Source organism: Cimex lectularius, unplaced genomic scaffold, assembly GCF_000648675.2.
Source record: "Cimex lectularius strain Harlan isolate CLEC.00 unplaced genomic scaffold, Clec_2.1 scaffold19, whole genome shotgun sequence".
NCBI lineage: Eukaryota > Metazoa > Arthropoda > Insecta > Hemiptera > Cimicidae > Cimex > Cimex lectularius.
In genome coordinates, this window is record NW_019392664.1 from 1671837 (window position 1) to 1699398 (window position 27562).

General features: G+C 34.2%; 1 protein-coding gene across 2 annotated transcripts in view; it reads left to right on the top strand.

Moving 5' to 3' along the window:
* Positions 1–27562, top strand: part of LOC106662194 (mucin-3A-like) — a 110635-nt gene that overhangs the window by 20078 nt on the left and 62995 nt on the right. The window contains exons 1-2 of one of the 2 annotated variants that reach the window (XM_024225009.1): positions 156–198; positions 10553–10635. In XM_024225009.1, the coding sequence (XP_024080777.1) occupies positions 171–198; positions 10553–10635 (111 nt within the window). In that variant the 5' untranslated portion in view covers positions 156–170. Of the gene's footprint in view, positions 1–155; positions 199–10552; positions 10636–27562 lie in introns of those variants that run through there. The other variant, XM_024225008.1, reaches the window with a different exon arrangement.

A 27562-nucleotide genomic window follows, 5' to 3' on the forward strand; every position in this document is an offset into this window, starting at 1 on the left:
TCATAAACGGAATGAAAACGACAACTTGCTCAAAGGGAAAACTTTATCTTAGCCATTGTTTACGATCGTATCGCGGCTGTTTTTTCTGCCGTATCGATGTTTGTCCTTTTAACAAATCGAACAAATGCGATCGCACGGGCACGCGGGCTGCCAGATCGACGCCAGCCCTCATGTCGGACACAGCCTCTAACAATGAAGGTGAGCCTTTCATCGTCCAAAAATAATATAACAAAACTCCTGTTTTTATAACGCGGCGTGTCGTCATACGTACACCGGAACGGCCGTTATTGATTATTTTCGCTAACGTGCTGTTAAAAAATCATCAGCTACATGCTGTAGACATGCTACAACTGTATTACTTCAGATGTACAGGAAAATACTTTGAACCATCTAGAAGTTTGACATTTTTTGCAATACTCACAAAAATTGCATTTGTATTTGTGATAACTCCCAACTTCATGGCAAGCTTTCGTTTAATTTGTTAACTTCATCAGGGCCTAATACGAAAAAACATATAACCATAGTCGAATTGATAGTTCACAATATTTCTAATTACTGAGTTAGTTTATAATTTCTTTTTCAGGTACATATGTCCTTGATAATAAATAAAAAGCATATAAAAACAACAATTAAAGTATCAAAATACTACAAACGATAATAGATAAATTATTTTTCATCATTGTTGTTAATTCAATAAATAAAATTAAAATAAAATAAACTTGTCTACCATGTAAAACGAAAGGTTTTTGCGCTAAAAGAAACTTGTTTTTGAAAATTATAGATCTAAATTTTTCAAAAATATTATATTTAATAGTCGACGATCACAATCAAATATGAAAACAAAATATGCAAGTTTAACCTTTAAAAAAAGTTCTTGTTAATTTCAACGATACGGATTTCGAGCGTTAAACGCCCTTCATCAGTTTGAAGGAGCTACAAACACGTCTGTCAACATGATTTGTAAAAGTGGAACTACCTCTGTCGTCGGCATAACTAAATATTATTCTAATAAATACACTATTAAAATAATTTTAATTAACGATTAATTTGAATGTCAAATATCATTTAGGTACACGTCTAAAATAGGAGATAAATTAAAATTTATTATATTATTTATTCTCTTATTTCCATGTATAATTTTACATTTTTTATTTCAAATTCATCAAACCGATCTCAAACACGTCTAAAATAGGAGATAAATCAAAATTTATTATATTATTTATTCTTTTATTTCCATGTTTAATTTTTAATTTTTTATTTCAAATTTTCAAACCGATCTAATCCCTCCCTTTGTCGAAATTGTGTAATACGGTTGTATTTAAATTTAAATTATGGACTTTATTTTCAGAAAATTATGTCGATTATTTAGACAAGTGTGCTTTAAATCTCGTTTTAATTTCTCTGCTTGGGGCTTCGGTGGCCGTAACGGTTTAGGCGTTGACACGGCGCTCATCACTGTAAGGTAAAGGTCCCGGGTTCGAATCCAGCGGCCCTGCATTCGAACCCAACAAACTTACAAATGGGCTTTTTTCAAAACCATCCGCACCCTGGGGACCACCCTATGACCTCTGCTGTTGGGAACCCTCGTTTAAAAAAGAAAAAATTGTCTGCTGTTTCGTGCTATATTTTAATATCTCAATCAATACAATAAAGTTTGTAAACTGTCCATAATAAATAACCTAATTGAAATGGACGTAGAAAACCCACAACTAGAGACATCATGAGACCAACAGATCGTGCTCACCCAAGGATCCGAAAATCTGCTGGATTCATTTGGCTCATATACCGTATGTTGAAACTCACTAACTCCAGTATAAAAAATAATAACAAACAATTAAAACTTTGGCTAAAAAAATAGATATCAAGAATTATTTATCGATAAGTTGATTTTAAAAATAATAAAGAAAACTTTAAAAGTAGAGACAATCGGACTCAGCCACTCCACCAAAAATGAATCATTAGATTTTCGTTGCTATTGGGGAACTATCAGAAAAAGTAAGTAAAACTCTTAAACGAGAAGGTTTTAGAGCAGCTTTTAGAAGAGCTTGTTCACTTAGAAACATCCTCTCAAAACCTAAAGTCAAGATTGACAACTTGTCAAAAAGCGGGGTTTACAAACTTAAATTCACGTCGTATTTGTACCTCCTTCAACCTGATGATGAGCGTTTACGAAATCCGGATCGATGAAAACAATAGACAATAACTATCTTTTAAAAAAGGTGAATAGACCTTTTCACCCCACCTTCATGATTTCTAAAATGCGAGATGAATGTAAAAATGTGGCGATGGTTTCTGTGTTTATACAATTTAATAAAATTTATAACCTTTCAGTTTTGCTGAAAAAGGGCAATTTCACACTGCACTGTTGTATGTAAAGTGCAGACTTAAAAAATAAATAAAGTTTTAATCTTGTTTTCATATATTTTGTTTAATGTCTTGCTGAATGCTGGTTTTAATTTTCAAGCTGGTTGGAACATGTGTGTTTGGATTTTTCTTAGATTCAAATGTTCTAAAACAAAGTAGTTCAGACAAAAATTAATAAGGTCACAAGTGGCAAATTTAGAGGTGTCGTGTTGGTTTCTTTTGTAAACAAATTCGATTCAATATGTGATTACATAATTTTTTCATGCTTCACTGATGATTGCCTGCTTGTTCATGAGATCTGGAGAATTCCAGAGCTCAAAGGCAGATTTTGTTACGTTCTGGGAGACACTAGGTTGTCGACGCATGTCGGAAGAATCAATTATTGCGTATTAATCAATTGCGAAAAGGCCGCAGGGTGAGGGAACTTTACGCAGGCACGTAACACCTTTTGTCCTTCTGATGGGCGGCCGACGGGCTGACTGAATGTTCAATAGAATCGATTTAATTGCCTAAATTGTTGTGGCCTTTGTCCAAACTTGTGAAACGCGATACCGGTCATTTTGCAGGAGGTTTTGACGAATTGTTCGACCTGGCTTGTCATCACTTCGTCAAAGCGTCGGAAAACAAAGAAGGGCGTTTGAAAGATGAAAACGGAACAATTTAAGTTTATTGTCACTGAATTCTGTTGTACGTTTGCCTTTTCATAAAAGAGTTTATATGACGGAAATCGACATGTATTTCACCACTTATGTCACAGTGAATCATAGACCGCAGGCGATCGATGTTCGTAGACCTACCTGTCATCTATTTCGGCAGAGTTTCATTGGTATGATACGAAATGGGCAGAAAATCTGAGCTATTTTATTATTATAAAATTACATCAGAATATGTTTTAATTACGCGATTTCTTCTTGGGGTCTGCTGGATAGTGAACCTGCAGTTTGGTAATTTTCAATCATTTTGTCCTAACTAATTACGTTGTTTGGTTCTATTACAAATTTCGGCCTCACATCTTCAATAAAATAAGGCAAGGGTAGGTAGACAAAAACGAAACAAAAAAGTTTCAATGTTTAAAATTGGTACAGCATTGAGCATTTAATATTTTAATTCTGATTTAACAAAACATTGGTTTAAAAAAAAAGAAAATGACAATATTGTAATTTCTAATAAGGCTGTGCAAATAATTGAACCTATTAATAAAGTTGTAATTAAAACCTATCAAGCAAATTACAGACTAATTTAGCCTACTTAGTATGCCAACTGAAGTTTCTTTCCATTTATAACAGCAGCACGTTATTAAATAATGACTGACCGCATACAAGATAAGCACTTGCTATGACATAATGAAAAAGAGGAGTACATAATAGTAATATAAAATGAGATAATAGATAGAAATTCGATGGGCCAACAACCAGCAAGAAAAACTAAAGTCTTGTTGATAGCCTAATATGAACGTATAATTCTTATCCAATCTAAAATGAAGATTGAGGGTGAACTTGACTCATCGACTTGAGATCCTAATTTTTTCTGTTATAATAGCTTCCATATTATTAAGTTTTAAAGCGCATAATAGCTGGAATCAAAATAGCCTTCAAATCCATCGGATGTGCTTTTATTTTTTTAATTATTTTTAAGTTCAGTTCAATCCATGGAGAAGGTGGGATTACCTTGGTTGGCACCCTGCCTGTATTATGTTTAGAAAGGTATCGAGAAAAAAATGGAGCCGATTGTTAAAAGAAATAGATTTTGGTAATTTATACACCAGAAAGTTGTCATTTTGCTTAATTCAACAGCATAATTGAGCCACAATTGAAAACCCTGTTTGTATCGAGTGAATTCTGATCAACAGTATCTTTGTGTATTTTTAAAAAAAGTGTCGAAACCCTTTCCTCACGTTTAGTAACAGTATTGTGCAATTGTTGGACGTTTTACAGCAACATTTTGGTTTAGATAATTGCAATAGTACAATAACTCGAGATAAGAAAACAAATCGCCGATGCATAACGGAAAGTATAACCGCAATTTTAAACTAGTCTGTGAAATGTTGGTACCGCCGGTGAGTTATAACCAGACAGATTATCAGCGATAAAGTATTATGCGTCCGTTAAGTTTCGCTAGATATCATTTCTCCAACGGTAGAATGTCCTACTGTTCCTCAACTCCAGTGGATAACGCTCATATATGACCTTTTTCACGATTAGTTATGAAAGTAATATAACAATAATTACAGCCTAGTATTCTTTACCCCAGGATACAGGTAATCAATTGTCGAGGTTTCTCAATTTTCGAAAATCCACGGATTAACATCTATGCTAAAGAATGTTTGAGTTGTTCTTTTGAAACTTTTTGATTGATACTTACAATGAACAGCAAACCACAATGTACTTTGGTCTCATTTTAGGCGCTTTGACATGTAAAAGATTGAAAAAAACAAACAGTGTGAATTATAATTCATTCACCAAAAATTAGGTTGCAGGTACCAGATGAACAAAACAATTTTTCTTTACATGATATATTTTGTCCTGTGGTTTTAAGTACCTGATAATCTTGGGATTTTATTTGTTGGCCGGCTTGTTACAAGTTTCAAATCTTGGCTATAAATAAAGCCACAATAAAATTTGAAAAAGGATCAACATAAATTAAGTATTAAATCCATTATATTTAATGATTGACCAAATTACTTATTTCAATAAGTAATTAATCTTACTTATTAGTAATAATTAATCTTTTTCTGTAAAGTTTTGGTAGAAGTTTATCGAAGTCACGATAGCTGTAGATAGAGCAGCGGCGTATTGAGCCGAAGGTCGTGGGTTCGAATCCCGCTAGTGAGACTACCTTTTTCATTTCGGCCAAAACCTTAGAAAAAGATAAATTAAATAGTTACAACAGTGTCTAACAGAATGAAAACAAAAAAATTCAACAAGCATAGGGGTTTAGATATACACAGATGGATCCAAAATTGAACTCTGGGTAGGAGCAGGGGCTAGATGTCGAGTAGATGACCCAGAAAAACCTCTGGACCCTCTTTTCAGTCTGAGATCCATGCAATAGAACTCTTTGCACAATAAATAATTAAAAAGGGAATTAAAGGAGCACAAATATTTTCAGTCAGCCAAGCAGAACTGAAAGCCTTAGACCCTTCTTTCTTCACTTATTAGGTCCGGGAACGCCTAACAATTACTCAAACACCCTGGAAAAACGCAACCAGATAACTCTGATATGCCGGGACACGATGGGAATGAAGGAAACGAACAGGCTGGCAATCCAGAGAAAACAGGAGCAACCTTCACCCTTTATACTCTTTATACTAGAACCGCAAACCGGCACATCCCAAAGTATACTAAAAACGTAAGTGAACAAGAAACGACTACATGCCTAGAGAAATAGTGAATAGGCTATTCTAAGGATAGTGCACTTTCTGTGGTGTGGATATAGAGTTGGGTCAATTCCACACTTGATCTATTAAATTATATCTTGTAGAAAAAAAAGATCACTGTCACCCTGAAGGATCACAAAATATGTATCGTCTCAATTAGTTAGTGAATAAATTTTCACTGAAATACAAAAGTTTTTTTGTTCTGAACTTTTTTTTGTAGGCAAACTCGTTTAATCCTTTTTCTGATGGTTTATGGAGGATAGAAACAGCAAAAAAAAACCCTTGGGCCGATAGACTATCCTTTTATTACTTTATGGCGGAAAGTTAGTGTTATAAGTTGGGAAAGGAAATGATACCTCATTCCTCCGCGATATTTCTTACCTAAGAGTCAAAAGTTTTGACTAAAACCACGTGATTAAAATAATATTTTATTTAAGGAACAAAAAAGTCAAATCGTTTGAATTATTATAAATTGCAACGAATAAACTTTCTCCGTTCGAAACATAGTTTTTCCGCATTGTTTTCAGATTTCGGCTAAAAATCCTGGACAATTTTCATATCTGTAAATTTCCATGTAGGCAATTTTTATTGTTTTTGTAATATTAAGGTTTTTTCATGATAATAAGAAGCAAAAATCAACTCTTGGTTCGTCTAGTCTCGCTGTTTGTATTAATCCTGATCACAGTGAACTGATTATTTAGGTCAATCTTAAGAATTTTTCCTTAATAAATATATACGACATGGTATATTTATAATGAACGAAAGGCATAATTTAATGGTTTAAATGGGCCCGAGTCATACATTAACACAGTCACAAATTCAGGTTGTTAACGGTTGTTCCTATAAACTGGTTTTCATATTGAAAAGTCTTCTTTTACAAACGTATAGGTATACGGTATTAAAGCCACAGATATGCGAGTCTTTTGATACATGATTTTTAGAAAATCTTAAGTTAATTAAGTAAAATATATATGACGGACAGAAGTAGATTGCACTGAAAAACCTGAGATAAAAGAATTGAGATCATACATTCATTAATGTCGACACCACATTTGAGAAATGTTCTGTTAAAGTTAATAAATTTTCCATGTTACTACGACGAGTTGAATTAAATTTCGTACATCCAGTAAAACAAAATTTATCATCTCTGAGTCCTAGTAATTTCTCTTTTTCCCTTACCTCTTGTCAAAACACACGAAACATATTCATAACTTCCGAAAATGGAAAAATGATTCGTATTAAGCAAAATCCCTGAAGCAGATCTGAAGCCACACTAAGCAAATTTTACAATTTTTAACATGATCATGACTATGAGAGTGATTTCATGATTTTCATATAATTTCATTGTTCATAAAGATCACTCTATAAGATGAAACTTTCGTATAATCCTAGATATAAACAAATCCTTTTTATAGTTGTCGGCCAATTGAATTTGACTACTTAACCAAGAATGCTTTGTTCTCGCAGGAATAAAACCCTGCTTAATGCTAAAACAGTCAATGCCTGTTTTTGACCGGATGCCAAGAGCGTCAGAGTGAGAGTGGTTTGATTTATAGAAAGCCGTTCTTAGTTGGCCATACGGTTCTAGAAAGCAATCCAGGCCTAGTGGTAAAAAAAAGAAAAGAATAGTAGGGACATGTGAAAGATAAATAAAATTCAGGCCGATCTGACTTGGCGGTCTCATTATTTCTATAGATGGGAACCTGACCTTTGCTCGGCTCTCGCCCGCCTTATTAAGACGTTTATAGAAATCAACAATCCGTAATATTTCCGACATTCCCCAGACATTTTAGAGAAAGATATCGAGACTGATAATTATTCGGCCTGAACTATTTTAGATTCTGAAGTAAGTATTTGGCTAAATAACCATGTGGCTAGTCGATGTCGGTAGCATGCCAGAACGAACAATAGATAGATACTACGGAGTTTGAATATACATAAATTTTGCCTATTAAAACGATACAATTCCGGAAAGTTTCGTCATGGCCGACGAGGGATCACTACTCGTCGTTTGCCCACTTTCCATAAAACTAGAATCTCATTTAACCCAGGGCCAATCTTCCTGCTCTTCGATTTTCACCTTTGAACCTTTGGCCGAGATTGCATTCTCCCCTGTTGAGAAATGTCGACGGTTGGTCAAACATAACTTGGAGAAAGCACGGCTGGTTCTATGTCGTTCAAACGGGGTTGAAGAGGATCACCATTGTGAAAATGATGTCCTAGATTTTCCATTGATTTGAAGAAGGGAGGAGACCGGGTTCTACTTTTGACACAGGGAGAACACCTTACTCGACAGAATTGAGGTTTGCACACAACATCCAAGATTATTCACGGATTAGACGAAATTTGCACCGGATCTGCTAAAGAATGTGTTGAAGGGAAAGAGACAACCATCATGATTTGACGTTCCTTCTTATTGACTTAGTGGTAAAAGGAAAAATCTGATTTAGAAAAAAATCTATAAAGATAATTAAGAAAGAAAGTGGAATATACCTATTGATTTCAATAAATAATTCGTTCTCAATCAACCATCTTAAGCATTTTAAGCCAAGAAGAGTGTCGTACATATCAAGAATAATATTTATTAGATTGTTTTAAGCCACACTATTTCATTAATCTACTGTAATTTATTATTATATGTCAGTTGAAAACCATTTACATATTTAACAGGATTCAAATGATTTCCATCAGATCGATATTGTTATTTTTATACCCCGTAATCGACAAGATAATATCCAATTGATCCCATGGGAAAATATTATTGCAACAAATATTAATACTAAAATGTTATTCATTGTGCAACCGAATTTCCTTTATTATGTATGAATAAAGAAGAAAGCACTTTTGTTCAGTCGCACAGTCGAGTCCGACTCTTTGCGACCTCATGGACCAAGTCCCGCCAGGCCCTCCTGTCTTCTGCTGTCCTCTGAAGTTGACTCAATTTCATGTTCGTTGCATCTATGTCACTGTCTAACCATATCGTCCTTTGTCGTCCCCGTCTTCTTTGACCTTCAATCTTTCCCAGCATCAGGGTCTTCTCCAATGAGTGCTCCCTTCTCATTTGGTGGCCAAAGTATTTGAACTTGTCTGCTCTTCCAGGGAACAGTCAGGGTTGATTTCTTTTAGGATTGGCTGGTTTGATCTTCTTGCAGTCCAAGGGACTCTCAAGAGTCTTCTCCAGCACACTAGTTCAAAAGCATTTATTCTTCGGCGCTCGGCCTTCCTTATAGTCCAACTCTCGCACCTATGCATGACTACTGGGAATACCATTGCTTTGGCCATGCGGACTTTTGTGGGCAGGGAGATGTCTCTACTTTTTATCATGCTGTTTAGGTTCGCCATCGCTTTCCTCCCAAGGGGCAGGCTTAATTTCATGGCTGCTGTAACAATCTGTGGTGATCTGGGATCCCAGGAACGTGAATTCTGTCACTACTTCCACGACTTCTCCTTCTGTTTGCAAAGGAGCGATGGGGCCGGTTGCCATGATCTTAGTTTTTGATGTTGACTTCAAGCCCACTTTTGCGCTCTCCTCTTTTACCCTGAGCAAGAGGCTCTTTAGGTCCTCTTCAACTTTCTGCCATTAGAGTGGATTCGTCTGCATATCTGAGGTTGTTGATTTTTTCTCCAGCAATCTTAATTCTCGCTTGTGATTCATCCAGGCATTTCGCATGATGTGCTCTGCATATGTATTAAATAAGCAAGGTGACAATATACATCCTTGTCGTATTCCTTTTCCTATGCTGAACCAATCAGTTGTTCTATATCCGGTTCTAACTCTCTCTTCTTGACTCTTATACAGGTTTCTCAAGAGACATGTAAGGTGGCTTGGTACTCCCATCTCTTTAAGGACCTGCCATAGTTTGTTGTGATCCACACAGTCAAAGACTTTAGCATAATCAATGAAATACGAATATAGTAAAGAAAGCACGAACGATTCTTACATACTAATGTAACTTGTAGGTTGGTTTTAAATTGATTCTTCCAATTTAACAAATTTGTTCCTAAGTGATTTGTGCACGCGTTGTTTATGCTTTTTTAAACATGAATTAATCACTGTAATAATATTAAATGAACACATTGTCTTTTTAAAAAACTTGACTAAAATAGTGGGTATTTGTTTTTCTGAATTGCCTTTGCAATCCTTTGCATTTGAGCAGATCTCCATGTGCAAGAAATTCAGTTTACTATCTGTGTCATAGTTGTAATGAATGGGTAAATTTTTTTTGCTCAAATATTGACCAAGCCTGTAGGCCCAACACCGTCAATTTTCCACCCTGAGGTACATTCACTAGAAACCTTGTGCACAAGAATTCAAAAACGACTGAAGGTGCACTGAATCCACATATTCTCAGACATCGAAGCACTGAAGGTCTTAGAGACTTCCATCTTCAACTGATATTTGGTTTAGGAATGCCTAATATATTTCAAAAACCTGGGAAAACGCAACCATCAGCAAGTAATACCACCATTATTGGTACCTTTAGAAAAATTAAATTGTCCCTATTGCATTATCATCTGAATTAATTTAAATTGTAATGAATAAACTTTCTACGTTAAAAATATTAACATTTTTTCTTCTGAACTGTTTCCTACCTTCGGCTCAAGATCCTGAAGACTACTGGCATATCTGAACAGAAAGAAGCCACCATAAAATCCTAAAAAGGATCAAAATAAATAAAATAGCTACGACAGTGTTTGACCAAATCGAATGTCTAGTATATCTTTTTTTTAATTTTAGCTTATATCAATATTTTTAAACTTAATTATTTATTGTGTTACAAGATTTTTAAATATATCATGTTTTTGTTTCAGAAACCACACCGGTTCAAAAGAAAATGGATTGCGGGAGCTTATTCGCCAAATATGTCCTGTGCCTCTTTAACCTGATAATATTCGTAAGTGGTTATGTTTCATTTTAAAATTTATTTGTCGATTATATACCCCCAAACTAAGCTTAAAGGTGTCCGCATCTCTTGGACGGGGTAGAAAGCGGGGTGGTATTTTGGAAAATGGAATATTAAAGACTTTCTTGCCCGGGCGTAAAGGCGATAATGACAGGATTTAACCTCCCATCCAGACGGTTTTGCACCAAAGAAGTACGTTCGCCGGTTGTTTATCATCGTCGTGACACCATGTTTTCTTCTAATAGACCATTATTCACAGGAGTCACGAAGCCCTTTCAAACCCTTGACGGTTTATGTTGAACTGACAATAAGTTCGGCAGTCTTCGACAACGATGCATCCGATTTATCTTCCACCGATTGTAAAATACTTCGCGACAAATATCTACTTGCTTAACGCTTAAACAATATGGTTAAATGTTGATTCAAACTATTTTAAAATTCATTTGTGATACATGCTTAATGGATTTTGACTCTAATTTTGTCTCTAATGAATAATGTAAAAACAATTAAAATAGGCAGGTATTATACCAAAGTCACTATTTAATATAATTTTTGTTTTGTTATTAAAAAATTTGATATTGTTTCTTTGAGTAACTAATCCATATATCCATATATTATTGTTTTTTTTTGTTTTTTTTTTTTTAAGTACGTAATCAACAAGTTATTGTTTTCTCTGAGTACCAAGTCAATTCGTTATTATTTTCTTTGAGTACCTACTCAATTCATTATTGTTTGTGCATACTCAATACGTTATTGTTTTCTGTAAGTACCTAGTTAACTCGTTATTGTTTTATTTGAGTACATGATTAACGCATTATTGCTTTATTTGAATGCTTAACCAATATGGTATTCTTTTCTTTCAGTACTTTTTTTAGTACCTCATCAATTCGTTATTTGATTGTTATATTACGAAATCAGTACGTTATTGTTTTATCGTAGTTTTTTTAAATTAATACGTTATTGTTTCCTGCCATAATTAGTCGTTCTTACTAGCTAATCAATACCTTATTAATTTCTTGGTGTAATAAGTGAATTCGTTATTGTTTTCTTTGAGTACTTAGACAATAATCAATACGTTATTGTTTACGCTCAGTACTTAGTCAACTCGGTATTATTTTCTTTCAGAACTTAGTCTATTCGTTATTGTTTATTATAGTACGTAATCAATACGTTATTGTTTTATTATAGTACGTAATCAATATATTATTGTTTTCGTTATGTACCTAGTGAATATAATTTTTTTAGTACATACTAAATTCGTTATCGTTTTATTTTATTACGCAATCAGTACGTTATTGTTTTATCACAGTACGGAATTAATACGTTATTGTTTATACTTAGTGAATTGGTTATTGTTTTATTTAAGTACATGATCAATACGTTATCGTTTTCTTTCAGTACTTAGTCAATTCGTTATTGTTTAATTTCAGAATCACTAATCAATACGTGTATTTTCTTAGAGTACCAAACCATGGTTGCATATCCAAATACCCACGCACAAACTCTTACTCCGTTTATCTGCCTGTCTGTTTGTCTGTCCGTCTGCCTGCCTGCCTGTCTCTCTCTCTTTCTCTCTCTCTCTCTCTCTCTCTCTCTCTCTCTCTCTCTCTCTCTCACTCACTCTCACACACTCTCTCTCTCTCTCTCTCCCTCTCTCCCTCTCTCTCCCTCCCTCTCCCTCTCTCTCTCTCGTTTTAGCTCTCACGGTTGCTTTTACATTATTTCCCTCACTTTTTGTTAATATCCCTCTCATTTACTGTTGGTTTTCAAATTTATATTGACAGATAACGATAACAATTTAGACATTTCACCTACATTCTAGACATTTTTTGATTTCTAAATTTTAATTGGAATTAAAGTTGGAGTTAGAGTATTCTTTCGTGCATTAAAGTGTATTTGATATAGACAGACAGAATAAAATAACTATCTTTCACATATTCTCTAATTGACGACTGGAGAATCTTGTATATTATACGTGCGAATTAGTCTTTCCATCGTTTAAACCATAACATGCATGAGCAAATCATTGCGATTTAGATTTTTCCCATTCCTCCCAAGGACAATTCCCATAGGAGATTGTATAATAATACTAAATAATCTCCCTGCAATGACTAATGCGGAGCGTTTACCCTTGAGAGAAGGGATAGGGAACGTTTTTCTTCTGGTTCGATGGCTTTAATAACTTCACTCAACTGCCTCCTGGAAGGTAGCAAATCCCATTAATCCAGATTCAGAGGAATTGGTTTTCCCGTTCAATTATTTCTTTGGGAAAGCTCGGAGAGTGAGGTTTTGCCAGCCGTAGACTGAATTTAAAAGCTTGTTTCAACACAGACATTTCAAAGTTATGTCACTCGTTCCTTGTCCATATTTCATTAATGTTTTGTAAAGTTAGTTCTAAAATTCTTGCAGTTCCCTTCCTTAAGATTTTCAATATAAAGCCAAATGGTCTATTGTTCTTTTTAGATTTTTTGTTTGTATATTAAACATTTTCATTTTATGGAAAATTGGAATAAAATTTTATGCAAAACATAATAAAAATCTGTTTTTCTCGAATTATTTCAATGTCTTTATCTTAGACTTGGAAAACATGCCGTGGAGGTTGTTTTCACCGTGATTCACGCTTTATTCCCATATCTGAATAATGAAAAAATAATAATATTAATCCAGGTGCTCAGGCGAGGAAGACAATACCGATGCGTCATCTTAGGAAATATGAATACAGACTGTTCAAATTTAACCTTTTTGACGTTTTAGAAACTAGAGCCAGTAATTTTACGTAAGCTTTGTTAATTTCCTTTCAATAAATCTCAGTGTTAAAAGTGGTCCCGACGCAACTAAACACACACAATCTATTATCGAATGTAAATTTATAAAAAGTTAAAATCATACGAGAGATTTTATATAATATATCCAGACAGTTAATCAATCCACTAACCTTTTTAAATAATTGTGAATCAAAAAGTATAGAGACAAATTACATTTATTATTTTGTGAGAACACATTTATTATTTTTATGGCGGTTATTATTTTTATTATTTTAATGGTCATAAGGTATAAAACTTAGAGATTCTAAAACTTAGAGATTCTAAATTTATACACTATTAGACAGTGAATGAACTTGGTAAAGATATCAATTTTTTGGTATCATTTCAAAAAATCCAGAACGACAATGTAAAAACTTTTTATAACTTCTAATTTATCTTGTTGCACCATTGCTTGGTTAAAATTTGTAAAAAAAAACAATACATTTTGTTTTGAAAACTCGATATTCGGTTTCTTGTTGTTAGTATTGTATTTTTTTTTGCAAAAGGTCACTTTCAAAAGCTCCAAAACTTGAGAAAACACAACAATTTAACAATATCGTGGGTGGTGTAATGAGATAAAAAATAGGCTACTCCATCTCAGAATCGGTCCAGAAAAAAAATTGGACAAAACCCAAATGTGTCAGGCACGTGAGTGAAGAACCCTCACCAAAACTGGCAAGCACATTGCTACAGGGCATAACTCAAAGGTGTGATATGGATGTACATAGTAGATGTATTTAGCAGTCATGGTCTGAGAAAACACGTAGAAATCGTGATATATTCAATGATGGCTCCATTTGTGAGAATGACGAGGAAGAAACTGCCAACTATATCATATCCGAATGCGAAGCAACGCTCAACAGAGAAATAATCCGTAGGGTATAAACAACTCCCGGAAAAAAGTTCTCAGCAATGACAGCCATTGACTGAACTAAGGAATTATAGAGAGTACAATAAGACAAAAATACTTGTGGAATACCAGATCTCCACTTCTTTGTATTTTTTCAAATTGAAAATATGCTTCTGCCGAAACATATGAGTAGATCATGGTAAAGTTTTGGTAGGCTGCCATCTGATTCCCACTACGGCTTACGATTTTTTTTCTAAAACAGACATCTTTTCAAAATTATATTACATTTTCGGTAGATTTCTATATGCATTTGTTTCGGACCTAATAAATCATTCGATTTAACGATGATTAGATTATTCCATGTACCAGGTTTGCTATGATAATGACTCGCACTGGCAGTAGTAATAAAACAGTCGAACAAAACCAAATTAAAATTGAACTTAGTTTAAATAGGTTTCTCTTATCTTCTGGTCTTTTTGACGGATACAATCGTATTTGTAATACTTTATGGTGAAAAGAACTCATAAAAACCAATAATCTAACTGGATTCTATACCATGCTTATTTCATCGGGGTTTTCATGTAAGATCAGAGAAATAGGGAGCTGGATCTTACGGCTAATAAATGCAGCGATCAGGCAATATTTGTTGAATAAAAAAAATCGATCTTTAACATATATGCTTAGCCCTAAATGGAAATATCAGTGAAATTCTGGAAATGAAACTAGTTTCTCTATTGAACAGAAATTTAATCATATGAACATCAACGACTTTCATGACTTGTTAAAACTTACTGCCATTTATTTTCGCCCTCTATAATTAAATTTTACCTTGAAAAGTTTGAACAAAAGCTCCTGTATGCCAATAATTAATTGTTTTTATTTTATTTCGCAAACGTGTTATCGAGATTGCTTGTAATAGAAACAACAATAGCAGCAAATTGATTAGATTTCTTCGCTCATAAAATCAACGAAATATTTCGAGATTGAGGAAGTAGAATATTATTTTCTGCTTTTGGATAGCACGTTTCATATAATTTTATTTTTATTTATTGAAGTAAATATTCCAAATTTCACAGGAGTATGTCAGGACGTTCAGGTATTTCTGAATTTATGGCTCGACAAATTCCATCATTGCTCGGCAGATTTCACGTTAGTTCTTACCCAATTTAAGAATTTATATAAACTCAAAAATTACAAGTCTCAAAATTTGAGATGGTTTCCGTTTATTTTTAGATTTTTGAAGGTTGTCATCTTTTCTTTTGGGATGAAGCTTTCAAAACGATTCTTTTGTTGATATCTTTTAAGTAAGCCATTTATAATCACTTGTTATATCGTCACGAGAGGGTCGGCTGTCTTCTGCTTTATTGCGAACATATGAAGCTGAAACATATTTTCTTTCGAGCTTTTACAGAGGAGACATTATTTTCGCGACATGCCTTCTTTGTACGTATCCCGGATGACAGTAATGCACAAACGATCCCCAAGGGTCTTTGAAATTTGATATTTTTCGCCTTTTAGACAGACAAGGACGAGACAACATACCGCTAAAAGCTTTCGTGCACGAGTACTATCAAAATGAATTTCAGAATTTCTTGTGATTATGAAAAGCCATTGAAGAAACTGACACTGACAAATCGCTTTATCTGGGAGAAACTGTGTACAATTACATCACAGTTCTAATTTTGATGGAAGAAATTGACTGGAAGGTAGTACTAATTCTCTTGTTTTATTTGATAAAATCAATTTTCGACCTTAAAAACACGTGGAAGCCGTAAAGGCCTATGAGAACCCAGGCCTCCGTTCCACTGTAAGTTTCATAAATAAACTCGTATTTATTATTACGCCCTCTTCAGCGAATCTGCATAATATCGACCCAGTTAACTTTTAAATGACAGCTCAACCTTCGGCGTTAGAAACCGCTTTCATAAGTCTTTTTTATTTCTTTTTCGAACAAGTCCATAGTAGGTGAAGTGACAATCGTTCTGAAATGCTGTCCCGCCTGGCCAGGTGCATGCAATCAATCGTTTCCCTATTTCACCGAAAATTTAATTACAACTGTGGTCCCGTGCAACTTTTTGAAAATTAATTGGTAACCTCTATAGATTTGTACATTCAGAATCGTGAATAATTTCCCCCCAATTAACTTTAAAGGAAACAGCTATCGGACTCAGCCACCAAAAATGAATCTTTTGTCAAAAAGCGGGGATCATCAACTTCATTGTAAAGATTGCGATATTAAATACATAGGACAAAGCGGCAGAGAAATTAAAATGAGAGTTAAAGAGCACTAACGTAAATCGAATTAATTTTCTGAATTTAAGTACCATCTAAATGAAACAAAACATAATTTAAATTTAAATACAACGTTGTTACACAGCTGCAACAAAGGAGGAACTAGATTGGCTTGAGAAATAAAAACTGCATGGAGATAAATGCATAAATAATATTATATATTGATTATTTGGAGATCGTGAGATGCGGTCTGAAGTGAAGTAGGTTTAGAAAAACGTTTTCTTTATCGTGCCAACGTTTCGATCTTTATTGAGATCATCTTCAGGGCCTGGGATTTATAAACATTTTTTAAATTACACAAATACATGTAGGCTGTGAAAAAATAAATTTATTCAAACAAAAACTTTGAGTGAATCCCCAGGCCCAGAAGATGATCTCAATGAAGATCGAAACGTTGGCCCGATAAAGACAATGTTTTTCTAAACCTACGTCACAACAGGACCGCATCTCACGATCTCCAAATAATCATTAACTAACGGTCACTAAACACCACACACAAATATAATATATTTTGCTTTACCTCCTATTTTAAACATGTACTTAAACAATATTTGCCATACACATTGATCACTAATTTAAAATTATTTTCTTACAGTATTCGTACAGTATTCTTAGTCGTGGTGTGTATTATTCTGCGCCCTTTAAGAGCTATTGTTTCCCACAGTATTTATTAAGATACAAGAAATATCTAGTAGTATAGTCTGTTCACTAGTATTGGCCTAAAATATTAGGATAGTTATTCAGATATCGTGAGATGCGGTCGGGTGTGATGTAGGTTTCAGAAAAACATTTTCTTTATCGTGCCAACGTTTCGATCTTTTATTGAGATCATCTTCAGGGCCTGGGATTTACAAACAATGTTTACATTTAACAAATACATTTAGGATGTGGATAAGTGAATTTATACAATGCAAAATATATTTTATATTAAAAACAAAGTATTTCTACTCACTCAAAGTGTTTGTCTTCTGTGTAATTGTGCCTCTCAACACGACACACAAGGATGGCACAATTACACAGAAGACAAACACTTTGAGTGAGTAGAAATACTTTGTTTTTAATATAAAATATATTTTGCATTGTATAAATTCACTTATCCACATCCTAAATGTATTTGTTAAATGTAAACATTGTTTGTAAATCCCAGGCCCTGAAGATGATCTCAATAAAAGATCGAAACGTTGGCACGATAAAGAAAATGTTTTTCTGAAACCTACATCACACCCGACCGCATCTCACGATATCTGAATAACTATCGATTAACGGTCACTAATCTCTACACATATTAGGATAGTGTTTAGTTGTGTTGTAATTCACGGTTTTCGCAGTTTCAAACTTGAGCGGCATTAAAACCAGCTTCTCATTGGACCGTTGGAAGTTGATCTCTTTCAATTCATGTTAAGAAACGTGTTTGTAACTCCTTCAAACTGATGATGAGCGTTTAATGCTCAAAACCCGGTCGTTGTAAACAACAAATGTGAGAACCATCATTAACAAAAAGTGAATCATTCACATCACCTACTCACCCAGCCGTCATCATTTCTAATAGCCTGGTTTAATCTGGCCAAGATGATTATCATGTTGATATATGGGAAGCTTGCACATATAGAGCCAAACACTGTATGTCTTTCTGTGGTTAACTAATTCCACTAATTCAATAACCATTCTGCCGTCCAGGCAACAGCCAATACACCTGGAGTTCAACCTGCTTATACTCGTTAACAAGATCTACAATGGAACAATCCGCAAACACTAGCCATAGCAGCAAGGGTGCTCTCAACAGCTTATCATTCACACTTTCAAAAGACGTGTCTGCCTGCTACACGAGGCCCTACGCTCGCTAGGACATCAACAATCAACATCATCCGGCTATCGCCTGCCATCGAATTAAAACAAGCTTCCCTAAGCACCAGCCTTTTTCGAATTCTCTAAAATTCCAATATTTTATGACGAAGAAAAGCAGTTACAAAGATCAATCCAAGCAAGCTTTACGAGCGATTTGTAGCCTGTGTAGATCGCAAGCATTGACATAGATCTGTTCACGACCACCAAGCTCTCCAAAAAGTAGAGCGAAGAGGAAGAAAACCATAGAAACAGGGATAAGCAAAATCATTGTCTTGCATCTATTCGAAATTGTATATAGAGAATGCTTCATTGTACATAAATTTATTATTAAATTACTTACACAGTTTTTGGGTTGAAAACTCAATGATTACATATTTCAGTAAAAGTAAATATACTGTACTGGTCTGCAGTTTATAAAAAATTGTTTTAACTTTGTTTCATCGTTGGCTATAGAGTTTTTATTGCTTGATAAAAAGCCTGTCTTGTATTGTAAAAGATGATATAATAAAAAATGTAAGAATTGACCTCCACGTTGAGACGCCAGTTATATAATACAGAATTGCAGGGAATATGGCGACAGTTATAACCGCCAGGACAAAGATGGGCAATCGATTCTTTTTATTTAGAAAGCATCAGAAAAAAAGGCTTTTCATCGCCGTCTGACTTAGAATTTCCGTTAGCCCATCTTCACTTAAGCGAGTATGCTGTCAAATGAGACCCGCCCTCGGTTACGAGCATGAAGAAAGGTCAGCGGTCAATGGACCCGAATTGATTGGATCCATTCTGCTTTTCATTGACTCGCGACTTCAAGGTCATTTCATTCATGTTTTCCGCTACTATTCGGTAAAGCTTACACGGCTAGATGATTTCGATCTTGTTGTGTCGTACGGTTGTTATTTTCGTGTTAACAGAAGTTTACAAATCGACGGCCCACATCTTCGGTGGCTCGCAACCTGAGACAGGATGAATATTATTTTGCGACGAGGTCAAGGGGCCCATCCCTGGTCTCGCTCAGTTAATTATACCGGCCAGCTTCGAAAAATAGGCGAACATGTACGGGAAGATAACGGCAGTCGTTTTTGTTGGTCCTGTGCTACCGGTTCTTTAATTACATCTGGCCGGATTTGTTGAAGATGATTATATATCCCGATGCACGAAGCTATATAAGTATAGAAAATAGAAGCTCACGACGACTTAGATTCTCTTTTTAAACTTATTACAGAAAAAAGTTATTAAACATCTCATAATAACAGCGTACAATCTTACAAGGAAGTTTTTTCAGCCATTATGTATTTGACATGGGATCGTTCTTCAATAATTATAGTATAAGGGGATTTTGAAGTTTCGGAGGACTTCGGAGGTTCAGATACTCCAAGTGCCCTTGGAATGACTTTTTAGATTTCGTCACCCGTTGTTCTGAACTTCAAAGGGAAAAACGGTTCGTAAATTGCCGTCATTTTTTAAACGCTGTCGTTCACTCCTTCGATTATATGCGTATGTGAAAAAGTGGGCAATTTTGCGCCCAACCTAGCGGTAGAGTCATCCAAGGGGCTCCCATAGTTGTTGGAGAACAATGGAATCCGAAATGGAATTCTGCTATGTTAATTCGCCTCGGGAGCATATGGTTGACGTGTTTAACACTTGTTCCTGCGTGAGTAATCGTCCAAACGGGAATATAATGTGATTAGTTATAGGTTAGGTGAAGTGTCGTTGAACATCGAAAATTAATTTCAATGTTCATGAATAAATTAATGGTTTTTTACCCCGACAAAGCTACATACGCTCAACAAACCAGCCGGAGTGTTTCAAATTCGACCTTTTTAAGTTCATTTCCTTATCATGTTCCTCTTCCTTATTCGGTTCGGTTCGAAAGGCCGTCTTTACGTAAGAGGATCCCGAATTTTTTTTAATACATGGCCGTATGGTTTTGTTTGGATGATAAACTTTTAAAAGATACACGTTCTTTTACAAACATACCAACTTTAGCGAGGACGTCGGAGAGGATCTTGCAAGTCGAGAGCACGACCTGTAGTCTCAGAGAGCCTGAGCAGGAGTCGACGAGGGATCGTCCTCACCTGATTGAGGATTGGCCATACGCGGTTGACACCGGACTCCTGTTTTTGGGCCAATGCCCGCGCAGTTTCCCCTTATGCAGAGAAAGGTTGCTCGAGTGTCCCAAATAATAGAGGCCTGTCATCCCTTGGCTCCATACAGAGAGCGTGTAGGTCCGCTCGATTTAAGAATGATTCTCGGACACGGTAGCGTGTTTTAGGGTTCCCTGTTCCGCTTTTTAAGGGAATTGGGAATTTTTGTTATTGTACATAGCCGTCACAGTATGCATTTTGTGTTTCATATGAGTGAGTGTATTTATCAGAGTGAATGGCGAAAGGCTGATGTTGGATTAGCATCGCCATCGCCCTTCGAGCTGTGTACGTGACTTGGGTCGGTGGTGGAATATTTATAAACGTACACCATCGGCCCCAATTAGATTAGTTTGTTAGTCAGGTCATATTGAGTACTCTACCAAATAGAATGAATGCAATGTATATAGGTGTGAATGTATTTATTTGTGTGAATGCTTATTGAATGTGCATTGTTATATTTCGCATGCGCTCGGGGCTGAAATGACTTAAACTGATGGCCCTTAAAAAAAATAAAAAATAAAAGAACATACAAACTAATTAAAACCGTTGTGAGGAAAGTTATCTATAATATTGCCAAGAGAAAAAAAAAATATTCCAGCTTATTAATTCTCTTTTTCTTGAAAATTCAAATTTTCTTGAGTTTGCCTTTGGCCAGAATTTTTAAAATTCTTTATTTCTACTTGAATTATATATAAAACGCAATTCAATAATATTTACAAGTCTTGTGTTCACAAGACAATTGAGGGTAGCTTATAGCCATTGCTTAGAAGAGAAATTGGTAGTAGGACGGGCAGCGTGGCAGGCCTACTGAGTAGGAAGGAAATGGATTATAGCCAGTTGGTAGTTTTCTTTTTGCCTTTATGTCTGTAACCATGCGATTTAAGGATAATCCTTACTGAAAAATCTGATCTTACGCTTTAAATTATGTTTTTGAACTTCTTACGAGGAAAGTCAATCAAGTCGAATTTACTACAAAAGAAATTTAAAATAAATTGCTGTCGGATAAAAGTTTTTTCTAAGACTAACCGTTTCATTTCAATTATACGTTTCCAAACAGATACAAATGGTCTTAACAGCGAGGGCTTTTAAATTATGCTAATGAATTCCAAACACTGTTCCATTTCAATCCGAAACCCGGCGAATTGACGAAAATATTTACTTTCGAGATGATTATATTTTCTTACGGTTTTATTTAATGAACAAAATTTTAGGGCGTTCAGAAGGAAAGATACATAATTTAATGTAGCAATTACAAGGGAAAAAAATAATTGCAAGTTCTGTGTTATTTTTGTTAATTTTAACCTGATGTTATGAAGTTTAAAGCGTGCTCAAATTAATAGTTAAAAAAGTTAAATAGCAAAGAACAATCAAAAATCGACTTGCCCTACCACATGATCCATATAGATAGATGCCATGAAAAATTACAAAATAAAAATTACCCAACACAAATCATTCTGGATATCCATACATTTTGACCTTATTAGCATACATTTTCTTTTTTAAATCATTTTAAAATATCTTTAACCAGAAAATGAAAGTGCTCTTCGGAGACACACAAATGTCAGGGTTTTTGAAAACATTCTTATGAAGAATTGTTTGCATCTCTGATCAAACTCTCTTCACCTAGGTATATATTTATTTCTGTGTACAAAATATGAGATTTTGCCAATTTTCTAACTATTCCTCTTTTTTAACTCTATACTTATGTAATTAGTAATAAAGCAGATTCTCAATAACCACTTTTTTCTTTTCGTACAGAATCACCATTTAATAAATCTATAATGGAATGCCTGAAATTTGTAGATTGACGTGTCCATTTTTTTGTACCAGAAAATTTGTTTTGTAATTATATATATTGGCAAGACATTTGGGACTCTCGATTCCGGAGAAAACGCAGTGACCCCCGTTCACAACTAAAAGATCCCCTTCAGATTTTCATATTCAGGGCACTACAGAATTCATTAAAGGGAAAAACATTACTTGAGAGTTGCAGAAAATGCATCTAAGTGTACATTGATGAAAAAACCGAAATATTCTACGATGGCTACAGGTAGTGGTACTAATGGTTAATATATTTCTGTTTACAATTATCTAAATTTTTATTGAATTCCATTGAATGTCATTATACAAAATAACAATTGGATGAATTTTAATGAAGTGTTTTTGAGTTAGAAAAGCCGAAAGGTGTAACGGAAAAGAGCTTGAAACCTAAACTAAACAACAAACAATGAAAACAAATATCAAAAGAGTCGAGTTAAATTTAAACGGACAACAAACAACTTCCTTGAAATAAGAACCCGGCCAAGTGACTTTTTCTAAAAGAAACGGCTGTTAATCAAATTTGTAGATCTACGCAAAACTTTTTTTGTTAGCGAAAGCAGTTTACAGGATCGTCCTGATGATTTATTCATGATTTAGTGGACTAGTGACTAACATTTGTGAAAATAGAATATCATGCTTTTCTAAGGGGAAAGAACAGAAAACAATTCAGTCCGGTAAAAATTTGCAAAAATAAATCCATCGAAAAAATCCACTGAAAGAAAACACTTCAAATCCGATATTTTATAAGAAAATGTTGAGCATTTAAACCACTATGGTTTTTTTGTTGTTTTTAAATCGTTCATACACGTCATTTATTGAGAGACACACGCACGTTAGCCCGTTTCATGTTGTTGAACGTTGATTGGTAAAATTCATACTAAGTACAGAAACTTTTGTGACGAGCAAGAAGGGAAGAAAGTGGGGATTTTTAAAATAATCTGTCTTGATTGACAGATAAAACGGCGTATCCCTTTAAACCGGACGCGAAGCAGAATTATTCCGTCTGTTCTCAGCTCCTGTATTGAAATCAAAACCGAGGAAACCGCGGTGGAAAGCGTCGATTCATGAATCTTCCAATGCCTGAGGTTCCACGGCTCTCCGATGGGTTGGCTCAATTATGAATTTACTATTGCGAATGTTTCGTGCCTGTCTGGACATCATGGGATCAGCGCTGAACAACAGTGCCAAGGGGCGACTTTGTCAAATCTATGTGCACAGAATACGGTTGGCGGGAAATTCAATGCCGCAAGTGACACTACGCTAAAAGTGTCTTTTGAAAAAAAAAAAATAATATCAAAAAATTTATCAAAAGGTAGTCTCAATCTTTGCTAAATGTATTGTGATATTGAATTGTAATTTCTTTTCGAAATTCTATTATTCGTGGTTCATTGTACAAAAAGTCTTAACTTGCTTGTTAACCTAGTTCTAACGTCCAACCTCACTATTATTAATTAATGTTCCAAAAGGTTTACTTATTTACTCCACTTTGTAAAACATAAATAAGCCATAAACTAAATACGTACAAATCAAAATTAAGATCTTCTAAATAAATGTTAGATCTAAGTGATTAAACTTAACAGAACATATTAAATCTATATGAAACGAAAGGGAAATAAAATTTCTCAAACTTCATTAAATTTTCCAATCAACGTAAGTATTATATTTGCAAAACCGCAGATAACAGGATGAAACCCAAGAATGGGGCAAATTTGGAGATGCGTAACTGTGATTGTGACAAACATTATTTTTAATTATAAGGTTTATCAAGAAATAATTTCGTTATTTATTTAAAATAATATTCTCATTATTTTTAATTAATTCACCACATATTGCTTTTTTTTTTAAATTAAAAACTATAAAGCTTGTAAAACTTCTAGCAATGTTACTGGTTTTATTAGCACAAAATTAATTTATTTAAACTTTTTAATGACCATGATATGTGGGAATCGCGATTAATAAAAGTACCCATAGAAATACTTGTTCGTTGAATGAGAACTTTATAAGCTACGAACCATTTAATTGGATCCTGCAAATAACGGTTTTAATTATTATCAGGAAATAATGTGTTCATTGGCAATTCGTTTATTATGCAAGACTAAAATGCACTTAAAGCTTTTATAGATCCAAAAGTATTTTTGAATTTTAATATAATTGTGCCTGGAAATGAACGTAACATGACTCTGTCAATTTAATTGGCAAGATGTAACATGTACAACGTGAGTGCGGCAATTTTTGAATCGATATATGAATCATTATGTTGCCGTTATCTTAAAAGCTTTATGTGCACTTTATGTGAACTACTATAAACTGGAAGTTTAATTTTAATTTTTAAAATGTTAAACTCGCGTGAAGTGAGGTTAACTTAGAATTATTGCACGATTGAAGTGGGTGATATAGTCGGGACATATGAAATCTTGCGTGACCATTTTAAAAAATCTTTTTCGTTTTCCGTAGAGCATATCTTTTGATACCCTATAGTCCATGAGGTTGTCATTGATTGTGGGTTAACGACAAACTGCGGCTCTATGGCCAACCATTGTGGTGGACGATACAGAAAGGAAATAGAGCAAATATTATGATATATTGTTTCATTAGCATTGTATTTATTTTTCAAGGGGATTATAATGAATGTTTTCGGGATACTAGGTCGGTAAATATTAGGCACGTGTCGAAACGCTTGCCAATAGGACCTAGGACCCGAGGTTTATTTAAGTTCATTTAAATAACTTTTTTTAATGTTGTTTTTTGCCTTTATTGCGCATGCATTTCAAGATTATTATGTATCAGGTGATTTGTTAAAATTTTTGATTAAAATAAACAGTTACGTAACAAATGAGATTAGATAAATAAAAAGTTACAAAAATCAAAACACGTTTCTAGTAACTTTTTTTTTTAAAGAAAAAACAATTTGGATTCATTGTAAACACCCTTTAAAGCCCTTAAAGACGAATTTTCCACAATAAATAAAGTTTTTAGTCTGGATGGTGAATAATTTTTTGCCGCTGGTGTCCGGTGTTCCAATTAAAAATTCATAACTCAAAAAAATTTACAAATTTAATTTATCCAAATTAAACGTTTTTAAAACCATTGAAGAAAACGAAAAGATAATTCTACTCACAGACTGTTTTAAGCAGCTTAATGCTATCTTTTCCAAAAAGTGAATAGACTCACCCTACTTAAAATTATTTATTTAGAGAAGATTTATTTTTATGACTAACAACGTTGTGATATAATGTCAATGTAAGTAAGAGAAATAAAGATGATATGATAATAATAAATAAAATAAAAAAATACCTGCTCAAACGGTTATTTACGGACAAGACGTTTCTGCCGCTACGTGTAGGTTACACGGCTCTTAAGCCCTATAAGGTCTCCTGTAGTCTGTGCCCTTAAAGTTACCACTATTTTTGAGATTTTCAAAGCCGGAATTTTTTACGAATTTTTTTCTCCAAAAGTTTGTATTCAAGAGTTTCTGTGGGTGCATAAAACGATTATCAACTTTGTTTCTTTCTAAACAAATATTTTAACCCACTTTGCTAAGTCGTTCGATCACTACGTCAAAATTGAATTTGGCAGATGACATATTACGAGTATCCTATATAAGAAAATACATTATTTTTGATCGAGCGAGGTAACGGAATAGGTTAATTTTTTTAAGCAAGAAACAAAGTTGATATTAGATTTTGGCATCCCCAAAACCCATTAATTTAAACTTTTGTGCAATTTTTTTCGAAAATTACAAATACGGTGATAACTTCGAAATGATTCCACTATTTCTATCAGAAACTTGACAGAGCTTAGGACCTATAAATTACACGTAATGACATAAACGTCGCCTCTGTAAATAAATTAAAACGGGAAATTGAAAATTCTTCGTTCGTGGTATTTTTATCGATTTTCTCATCATTTTTTTTTCAATTAAAATGACATAACATCTAAACTTTCTGGCGTTGGCTAAAAGTAAAACCATCAATCTTTCGAACGTTTGATATAACGTTAAATTTGGATAAAATCTTAAATAAATGAGTACATCAATTTATTGGTTAAAAACGACAGTTCTACTCACAACTTGACAGTACAACTAACAATAAATTGTAACTGTAAATAGTTTAACTAACCGTTCCAGATTATACGAACTAGTTTGGAACCAAAAAATTGGGGAATTAGCCACATTTTAGTTGAACAATAGAACATTGAAGCAAAAAATGCCTCGGGCTAGTCTTTGTTGCTTGCAGTAAAAATTCGTATTTAAGGACTTTAAACGGTGCTTAGGATGAATCCAAATTGATTTTTTAAAATGAACTTTACTCGTTGCGCTATTTGATATTTATAACATTTTATATCTAATCTTATGATCCTGTTTATTATTTTCTTATCCTAGGTTAAAAAAATCAACTGATATATTGTAACCTTCAAACATACACGCAAAAAGATAGAGACATTTTAAAAAGTTAGACTAAACCAACTTAAAGAATTTCCGGACTCCTAGGTCTCTTTGGCAAGAACGCTTAGACAAATTTGTAATATTTTTCCAATTAGTATCACCAAAATGTTTCGTTTAAATCGATGATCCCATCTTCGTGCCCTCCCCTTATTAGTTTCAACAGTTATGTGATGGCGAGAAACGTGGTTAAAGGCACAACAGTGGTGGACCAACATTTTGCAACTTTTGCCGCTTTGTCAATGAAATATGATTCCATGCATTGGCAATCATTAGGAGGACTGATGTTATATGGCATTTTTACATATTCCATTAGATTAAAATTTAATATCAACGAGAGAGTCTCTCTTCCGTCAAATACGGTGGGCGAGATTGCACGTCCCATCTCAAGTTGGGCAATTTTCATCGCGTCATCAACGAAATACGAATTGTTACGTTGTCACGGATAAAAACCGCTATGTTTCTATTAAATAATTCACGTAGCTATTTCTTTCACGTCTCATTTATTTTGTCTTGTTTGAAAAAGTAGGTCACGTCACGGTGAACTTTTTTACCGAGCAAAATTTTAAAGATTCAACGGCAATATCATGATTCTTTTTCAATTTTCCCTGCATTCAGGTGTTTTCAGTACATACGAAAGGTATTGTATTTATACAAAAAAAATCTTGATAAAGAAATCTGTTAATTAAAAGCCCTGTCTGTTTATTTCTAAAGCTATCTT